The 9,682-nt window shown below is 36.9% G+C and overlaps 1 protein-coding gene across 1 annotated transcript; it reads right to left on the reverse strand.

The window, feature by feature from the left end:
* Positions 1-609: 609 nt before the first annotated feature.
* On the reverse strand, positions 610-4,813 carry LOC131060058 (pentatricopeptide repeat-containing protein At5g14770, mitochondrial). Its single transcript, XM_057993155.2, has one exon. It carries the CDS (start codon positions 4,652-4,654, stop codon positions 1,433-1,435), a length of 3,222 nt encoding a protein of 1,073 aa, XP_057849138.2. The 5' UTR covers positions 4,655-4,813; the 3' UTR covers positions 610-1,432.
* Between the last annotated feature and the right edge of the window lie 4,869 nt (positions 4,814-9,682).

Raw genomic sequence — 9,682 nt, forward strand, 5'->3', positions numbered from 1 at the left:
TACAAAATAAAACTTGAAGCAAAACAAAGAGAGGAAAGCAAATAAAGTAACGAGAGAATGAAAACGGAAAATTTGGAAGCAATCATTAAAAGCTATAAATCTTTTACAGATCATTTTGAGATCCCAGGATAACGGCCAAATTTTAACATTAGTTTACAATTAGCTGTAAATGCTCCATTGCATAGCTATATGAAGTTACAGGTGATACAGCTAGATACAAATATATATTGCAGAGCTCGGCATGCTTTTAAATTCATGTAGCAGCCAAAGAACATAAATGTGAGAGACGTCTTCTCACAAGACAATATTTAAGCAGCATCAAAGTGCATTTTAATAATTCCCGGGAAGCATCCCCTAGAATTGAATCAATAATACTACCAAACAGTAGATCTTGAATTTATCATTGAGAGAAAGTTTCTACCTTTCACTGTACATAAGATTTATCTTATGATTCATACAGTGCTTTGATAATGGCTATTGTAGTCTTTTCTGAACTTTAAGAAAATGCATTTGCATAGAAAGTAAATTTTGATAATTTCATCAAATATAGTATCTGCTTGGAATCAAAATAAATCTTATTGCTGGCGACAAGCTTAAGAACTCAGCATCGAAATTGAGGAACCCTGACATCAGCCAAACTCTTTTTGCAATTTATTTCCCATTTCAGACTTCAAAGTTCAGATCAACTGTCAAATTCATAAGATTTGACATTCACATTGTTAGTGGGGACTGTCATAAAAGGTTACAAATTTACCCCAACAAAATGGCACAATACATGGTCTCTATTAAGCTTGACACATCCCATATGCAGTAAAGCCAATTTCAATCTCTTCTGCAAAATCCTTTACGAATTTGAAGAAGCATCTACTACTCTATAAATATTGTGAGGGGGCACCTAAGATTAAATGTCTGACACTTTCATGGGGACCAATTATTTTCGTGCACGCTTCTGGGATCACTGTGTCGAAATCTTTGAAAGCCAAAGATACTTTCATTTATGTTGGTTTTTTAAAGCTCGTTCTTTCTTTATCATTTTTCAAACTAGCCCTATCCATTTTGTGAAAATAATTGTGAACGTAAATGAAACCATAAGCACATAAGCAGAATCACAGATTCTTCAAGCTCACTTTCCAGCTGCAACATGTGCAGAGTCGAAGACAAAAATAAGCCTGTCGGCAAATAATGCTCTGTGACCTTTCTAGTACTGAACAATGGAAACAATCCCCAAAGCTATAAATGTTGGCTACAAATTTTTAATAGAAATGCAAAGTATATCACATCGTATGACAGATTTGTTTCTTATGATTTCATGAGTGAGAAATGTAAATATTCTCAAGTGCAATGCCAGGCTTGAATTTTGTTCCTTTCCTACTAAGGCATATGTTAACGAAGACAAATCATATCTACCACAACAACTTCTTTGCATCATTAGTCAATGTGTTGGAACCAAACCCTTGTTGAGTAAACTTTTAAGGAACCTATTTGCTCTCCCTCTCTCTCCAGTTTTGGCAAACTGATTTATGAGGCATCCAAAGGTACTAGCATTAAGCACATAACCTTTTCCCATCATTTCTTTCAAAAGAATTGTAACCTCAATATTGTTGCGGAGTTTGCACCATTCACCAATTAAAATGTTGTATGTTGAGGAGCTTGGAGTCAATCCTCTTTGTTGCATTTCATATAGAAGATCCTTTGCTCGGCGCATTATACCTGCCTTTGCAAAACCACTGATCAGCACATTGTAAGCACCAACAGTAGGAACAAGACCTTTTCTGACCATCTCATCATGCAACTTGAGGGCCTTCTTTACATTGCCTTTCCTGCAATGCCCACCAATAACTGTGCTGTAGGTAATGGAATCGGGAACAAGACCTCTTTTTACTATTTCCTTCAACAGATCATCTGCCTGTTGCATCATTCCTACTCCACAAAGGCCACTGAGGAGTATATTGTAAGTTTCAATGGTTGGTGCCAGACCTCTTCTTATTAGTTCACCATACAGCCAGAATGACTCCTTCATATTTCTGTTCTTACAGTGCCCATTTATGAGTGCATTGTAAGTGGATATATCTGGTACTATTTCTTTTTCTAGCATTTCATCCCAAAGGACCTTTGCTTTTTGTGTCATTCTTTTTGAGCAAAAAGCTGCAATCAATGTGTTATAGGTCACGAGACTGGGTACAAGACCTTTCTCTAGGAATTGCTTGTGCATCTGGAAAAGTTCTTTGGGGGTGCACTTCTTGATACAAGCAGAAACCATAGTTCTATGAGTGATGTAATCTGGGGAAAATCCTTTTCTATGCATCTCATCCAAGAGCTCTTTGGCTTCATTAACTTTTCCCAGTTCGCAAAGTCCACCTATGAGAGTGTTGTATGTAACGAGATTCGGTCTTAAACTATGCCTTGTCATTTCATTGCAAAGTTCAAAAGCCTCATTCATATTGCCTTCTTTACAGTATGCATCCATCAGAATGTTGTAAGTAGTGTGGTCTGGAGCCAAACCCTTTTCCAGCATTTCGTTCATAAGATTTTTTGCTTCAGTTAAGTTTCCTTTCTTGCAAAGTCCATTAATGAAAACATTGTAAGTGACTACATCAAATACAAGACCCTTTTTAATCATTTCTTCTCCAGACTTAAAAGCTTCAGACCGATTTCCTTCCTTGAACAATCCATCAATAAGCGAGGTATAAACAATGGCATCTGGAATCAAACCCTTCTCAGACATTTTTTGAAATAGTTCCATTGCTTCCTGCATCTTACCCATTTTCCTTAAACCATTGAATAGTGCATCAACTGTAACAACATTAGGAATCAAACCATTCTGTATCATTTCATTGTGTAGAGAAAAAGCTTCTTCCAGATTTCCTTGCTTACAATATCTATCAATTAAGATGCTGTAAGTTACATTGCATGGCATCAAACCCTTCTCACGCATTAAATTGAACATTTCCACAACTTCATCAATTTGTCCTTTTCTGCTGAGTCCATCTATGATTACATTGTAAGTGACAGCATTAGCCTTCAGACCCTCTTTTTCCATCTCATCTAACAGCATTAATGCATCCTGTATGTTTCCTGCTTTACAATACCCATTAATAAGCGTTGTGTAAGTAACATGATTACGGAACAAATTTAAATTTGGCATTTTCTCAAACATCTCCCTTGCTTCCACTAGTTTCCCTTCTTTACAAAGCCCATATATAAGAACACTGAAAACAACAGTATCTGTAACAAGACCTTTTCTCACCATTTCATCATGGAGATCATGTGCTTCCTGTGATTTTCCAGAACTAAAAAGTGCATGAATAAGTTCTGTGTAAGTGACCTGGTTAGGAAAGACACCAGTGCTCTGCATTTTCTTAACAAGATCTATCGCTTCCAATAGCTTGCCCTCTTTGGAAAGCCCATTAACAAGAGAACTGTAAGTTATTTCATCAGGCATGATATCACCTCTCACCATTTCTTCATAGAGAGTAAATGCTTCGTAAAGCTTTCCTGCCCTACAATATGCACTTATCAAGGTTGTATAAGTAATATGATTCGGTTTTGTATACCCACCTTGCCAGTACTCGCCAACCTCAGTGTCAATACCCAATTTAGAACTATTAACTACAGAATCATGATTGCTATCCACTGCAACATTAGTAAAGGAATTCAGCATTTGAGATAGGAGGTCTTGAGCTTCCTCTATGTCTCCTCTTATGCAAAACCCGTTCATAAGTGTGTTGAATGTGACAACATCAGGCTCAACCCCATATCGGACCATATCATCTCTCCACCCAAAAGCCTCCTCCATGCTCCCCTCCTTACACTCCCCATCAGTGATTGTATTATAGGAAACGGAATTGTGCACTAAACCCCTTTTAACCATCTGTTGCCACACACACTCTGCACCACGCAGTATCCCTTGTTGGCAATAGCCCTTCAACAAGATATTGAAAGTAATGACACTAGGACGCAATGACCCCTTTGTAATCATCTGTTCTAGAAATCTAACAGCGATATCTAACTGACCATGTATGCAGTACCCCCAAATAAGGGTATTATAAGAAACAACATTAGGAGTACAGCCCTTGAAACCCATCTCCCCCACCAAATCCACTGCTTCTCTCATTCTTCCCTCTTTACACAAAGCATGCAGTACTATATTAAAAGTAAAAAGATTAGGATTGTTCACACGGGTGAAGAAGAGCTCACATACCATTTTAGTGCACTGGAATCTGTTAAGAATATGCAGAAGGGTGTTCCAATGGTAGATGCTGGTGGGCACTTCAACATATTTGGTAAACGCCTGGATGCCCTCTTCCTGCATCCTTCCAGCCCTCGTTAGGGAGTCAATCAACACACCCATCAGGGCAGGTGCCCAATCTGAATTCCGCAAACTTTGGCGGAGGGAGCTGCAAATATCGGTAACGGGCATATCACTCCCCTGGTCATATGCAAGTACTTGTACGAAAGCAGAAGCCTCTCGGAGCCTCTTGGCCTCGGCCAGATTGCTGATAAGAGTGCAGTAACATTCTGGGGAGGGGATACCATTTTTCTTATCTGCTTCTGCTGCTGCCCAATTGATGAAATCTTCAGCCAGGGATTGGGTACTACTGCAAAGTTTTCTGGATTGGAATAGGGAAAAACAAGAGTGAAATCTACGCAGCATTACTGTAATGTCACTGCTCCACTTTCCATCCCTATCCTAGAATCAGCAAAAACAAAACATTTGTTCGAATAACAATTTTAGCAGCAGAATTTGGTTAAACGGTCAAAAATAAATAAAAGAATTATCGCCCCGCGAATGCAAATTCTGTATGAAGCAACTTGATTATATGAGTGCCAATAAAGACTCGTTAGCTACTAGGTAATGTATATGTTGAAATTAGGGGTGACGATTTCTTAGTTGAGTGCGTTTTAATTGTAGAAGTTGTTGATTTAATGTTTAATTTTTGTATAACATTGTATCAATAGTTGTGACTTTAAAGTTGTTATTGCTGATAATAAGTATCAATAATTGAATGAAATATACCCTTTGTTGTAAAAAGCAACCAATCATGTGATGCCACATCAACTGCAAAGTATTGGGGCATCTTTTGCATGTCTATTGGTCTCACATTTTTTTGGGTTGTTTTTGACACCTTGGCAAAAAGCATGTTGATGTGGCACCATACTTGATGATGTGGCCCTGAAACCTTAGTTATAAGCAGGGGACTTGTCAAGTAAGTTGTTGTAAAAAAATTGGGAGTGATTTGAAATTTCCATGTAGGATTTTGAGAAGTACGAAGTTAGGGTGCACAACTACTAGGTCATCTCCCTAGTATATCCTCGCCCCATTTGTCCTCTAAGCAGTTTATTTAGATAGTGAAGAATTATAGTCAATGACAATCGAATTTTTTTAAATTAAATAAGAAGATAATGGTATAATATTGAAAAAAAAAGAGTGGTAAGAAGGTACATTCATAAATTTTAAATGGATCAAATATAAAGAGAAGACAACAGCTTACAAGGTTAAGTCTAAACATAACATTAAAAAAAGAAACTAATACAATCTTAAAAGAAATGGGGTCTTTATCATCAAGTTTCCCCAAGCATTACTAGAGGTGGGATTATCATCAACTAACTCCTAGCTAATGAGTACAACTTCTTCTTTAAGGGTCTTATCAAAAGGTTGTTGAGCATGCATTAGAGAAATGACCAACTCTAGTCAAGGAACCTTTTCAAAGTTTGGCAACCAAGAGCACCACACTTGTGAGAAGAGGCATAAGGCGGCCTTAAGGGCTAGGACCAACTGCAAGTAGTATTATCACTATTTTCTAGGGGTTGAGAGCCACAATGATGGAAACCATAATCTCCTCTAATAGATTGGTTGGGACCTCACCGACATCTTGAAGGACAAGAAGAGGAAGGAATTGAGGCTCTAAAATCAATGTAAGCAACATTGCCCTAGTGGTCCAAAAGCTCTTGGAGATGGGTCACCTCAAATGCAACTTTGCTAGCATGCACATGATTCCACATTAGTGCTTTGGAGCAAATCAAAACTTAGCTTTAGAGAGAAATGAACATAAGCAAAATATCCCAAAAAATTAATTATATTCTAAAAGCAAGTCAAATTTGAGTATTCTTGGAAGGGAGACAAGCCAAATGATGAGGCTATGTCTAGCCATCTCCATTGTATAGATGATGTACCTCCTTTCCCTAACCACCTCTTGAATCATGCTAAATTAATATGTGCTCAAGGAATTATTAATTATTTAACATGAAATAAATTGCATGATTTGGTTTAATAATTGTTAATTTAAAAAAATTTAAACACTAAGAATTTATTGTGAAATAAGTGTGTTTTTGAAGTGGGATGCAACAACAAACTATTTGATGATCTCTAGAGATTGCAGGTTCTAGAAGGGAACACTTCTCAAATTCCACCTACTCCTAATTAGCATGTACACTTGACAGTTTTCAATTTCTTATATAAAATCCTCACACATGCCAACAACAATAGCAAGTTCCATCCACTCTGTAGTCTATTGATTTAAAAGAAAACTTCTTCTAGCAAGAAAAATCTTATTAAGAGTAGTGATTAAGGGTGCTTCCTCATTTCATATTTAGGAAAATAATTAATGTTGTATTTAGCATGCCTTAGTATGTCATTATATTATAGGATGCAAAGATAGGTATTAAATTAGTTGTCATTCTTTTCTTATATATAGTCTTTTACAAAAAAAAATGTGAAGTATATTATCTTCTTTTTTTTTTTTTTAATTCGAGAAATACATGACAATTTAGCTTCATGGCTGTTTCTTTTTGTTTGTATGTATGGACACTTGAGATTATAGATGAAGCAATTTTGTTTTCAAGTTCTTTAGTAGTGTTGATGGATGCAATGGTTTGATAAGTGTTCCAAACTCTAAGGAATTGGCCACTCATCTAGAGAGAAAGAACATATAGGATAAGATAAGCAATAATTGTCTATTGTATATCTAGATAGATAGTGGTGTTCATATTACATGTTCTATAGGAATGTTGTTTTTGCTATTACATATATATTGATGCATGGAAAAGGGGATATAGTCACAAACAAAGTTCAAGTGTTAATATGTTAGTTTCCAACCATATGAACCAAAAACCTCTAAGACGCACATCAAAAGAGATTAAGCACACAATTGAAGCATAAACAAAACAAAAGAGGGAAGAAAACTCTCTAAGATGCTCTCATGTTGCTCGATAGCTCTCCCTTGTTCTTCTCCTCTTCAAGATCCAAATGAGTGTAGCTCTTAGTTTTTAGCACTAACCATAGATGTCAAGTGGAGGTTCAAAATGGTCAAGAAATGATGCTTCCTATTGCTATGCAAATGCTAGAAGTAAAATCACTACAAGAAAGCCTAAGTGTTTATGCCAATACAAGTATAATAGCAATGCTAAAATGTTTCATCCTCTTTGTTTGAGGAATGAGGCTCTATTTATAAGAAAAAGAGTGGATTGGATGGTCAAGATTGATCTAGTTTGTGAAGGGCTAGGATTGCATGATTCATGATCCATGTGATGGTTTTCAACCCAATCTCATGATGACAAGTGTCAACATGAGATGGCTTAAGAGGAGAGGGAAAGAGCATTTAATGCTTGAGATGACATGAGGGTAACCTCATGTGGTTGGGGTTATTGGATAAAGCTATTATCCAAGTGTAAGGCTATTACTCAATGGGTAAACTTTTGTGCAAGGTTTACCCATGGTTAAACCTTGACTAAAGGGTCAAGACCCATGTGGGTAAGTTTGTTGAAGAAGGGAAGCATTTATGACTCTGTAAGAGTCTTAAATGGTTGAGATGATGGATTGGGGGTTAATTTTGGTTTAGGATTGTGCAAATGATTAGAAGATGGATTTTGCTAATTTAGAAGGGCTTAGAAGAATCTAGAAGGAGGTTAGAAGAATCTAGAAGGGAATTAGTGAGCAAGTGGGTGAGGATAAATAGGTCTTTTAATTAAATGTTTATTTAATTTAAATAGGGAGTGCAACTTGCATTTGTAGGAGAATGCAAGTGGATGGGGAATTTTTAAACAAAATATTGATTTATTTAAATAGGGATTTGATTTGGGATTTTTAAATAAATGTTAGTTTATTTAAATGAGGGAAAGGGGGAATTAAATAAATTCATTAATTTATTTAATAGATGGGACTATAGTTAGAATTAAATAAATTCATGAAATTTATTTAACTAGAATAGAAGAATAGGCTGAGATGAATTAACTAAATGTAAATTTAATTAATAGAGAAATATTAGTGCATTAAATAAATATTAAATATTCATTTGATTAGTGGACATATTTATGTGTCTATATTTGTCCCTCTTTGAGACGGTGTCGTTTATCGCACCATTTCAAAGAAAAATTGATAGGCATGAGAAAAATGCCCCAAGGATGTTAGTTAGTGGGTTGGTATACCCCCTCGAGAGAGAGGTCGAAAATTTTGAAAAATCAAGCGATCTCTTGAAAGATAGAAAGAATTGGGGGGATGACAGAGGATAAGAATCTAGATTAAATGGCGAAAGAACGAAGGAAATTGGGGCCAAATTGGAGAAACGGCGAGCCTCAGAAGTTCTCGGGGTTCATGACGGTGAGCGGGACTAAGCAGGGGTAGGGTATATTAGGGTGAGAGGGGGTAAAATGGCCTCATTTGCACACTCCTTTATAGCGATCCAGAGCTCTGATAGCAATCCTTTTGGAGCATATTGTTGCAGAGAAGATGGTGTTTCCAATCACAGATCACCGATTTGAACGCATCTGGAGGTACCAACAACCAACTGACTACAAACCCCCGGTAAGTCCAATTCGAACTTTTTCCCTGTGAATTCATTTATTGCATTTTTTAGCTAGGCAAAGATTTAGAATTAAAAAAGCGCTAAAACCATGTTTTAGTGCTTTTGTTGCGCAAAGTAGCGCTTTTGCTTTGCAATGGTGCTATTGTTATGTAATTGTGGCGCTATCGTTAATATAGCGTTGTTGTAGGGTAGTTTTAGCGCGTTTGATTTTAAGTTTTTGCGCTTTTGTGTTTGCATTTTGTGTGGTAAGTTGTTAGCACTTTTGTGGAACAATGTAGCGCATGTGTATAGTTGATTGAGCACTTTTGTCCTATTTCAGCGCTTTTGGGTAGAGTGTTTAGCGCGTTCGTGATGTTATAGCACTGTGGATAAGTGTTATAGCGCTTTTCTCCATCTGAAGTAGATTTGTTGTCAATTGCCCCAATTAGTTTTAAGACGATGACATTCGATGTCAATTTGTGTTTTAGACGTGGTTGTTGTGTTGTTTGAGACCCAGTTTACTTGTTGAGACTAGACAATTGATGTAAATGCCTATTGTAGTCTAGGTGTATGTGAGTCAAGTGACTTGTTGAAACTTGAGATACTTGATAAAAAGTATCTGATGAAGTCTAGGTGCTAGCGGATTGCGTATAGCAAATAGGTTGGCATTTGTTGTTTTGATTATGTTGTAGGAGAACTTTCGTGTGTTGCAGGCACGAGAGATGCATCCTGCCACTCATCGTCTACGTGATCAGCTGACGGACCTTGAGATTTATTGTGTGTGTTCAACCAGATTGTTTGATATGATGCACTTACCTGTGATTCGGACAAATCATGGATTATTGACTGCACTGGTCGAGCGATGGCACGATAAGATGTGTTCCTTCCATCTACCGACAGGA

This window comes from Cryptomeria japonica, chromosome 8 (genome assembly GCF_030272615.1).
Source record: "Cryptomeria japonica chromosome 8, Sugi_1.0, whole genome shotgun sequence".
NCBI lineage: Eukaryota > Viridiplantae > Streptophyta > Pinopsida > Cupressales > Cupressaceae > Cryptomeria > Cryptomeria japonica.

Bases quoted from the DNA above. Each gene is read 5' to 3' on its own strand.
- LOC131060058 (XM_057993155.2), bottom strand. From the start codon at position 4,654: ATGCTGCGTAGATTTCACTCTTGTTTTTCCCTATTCCAATCCAGAAAA.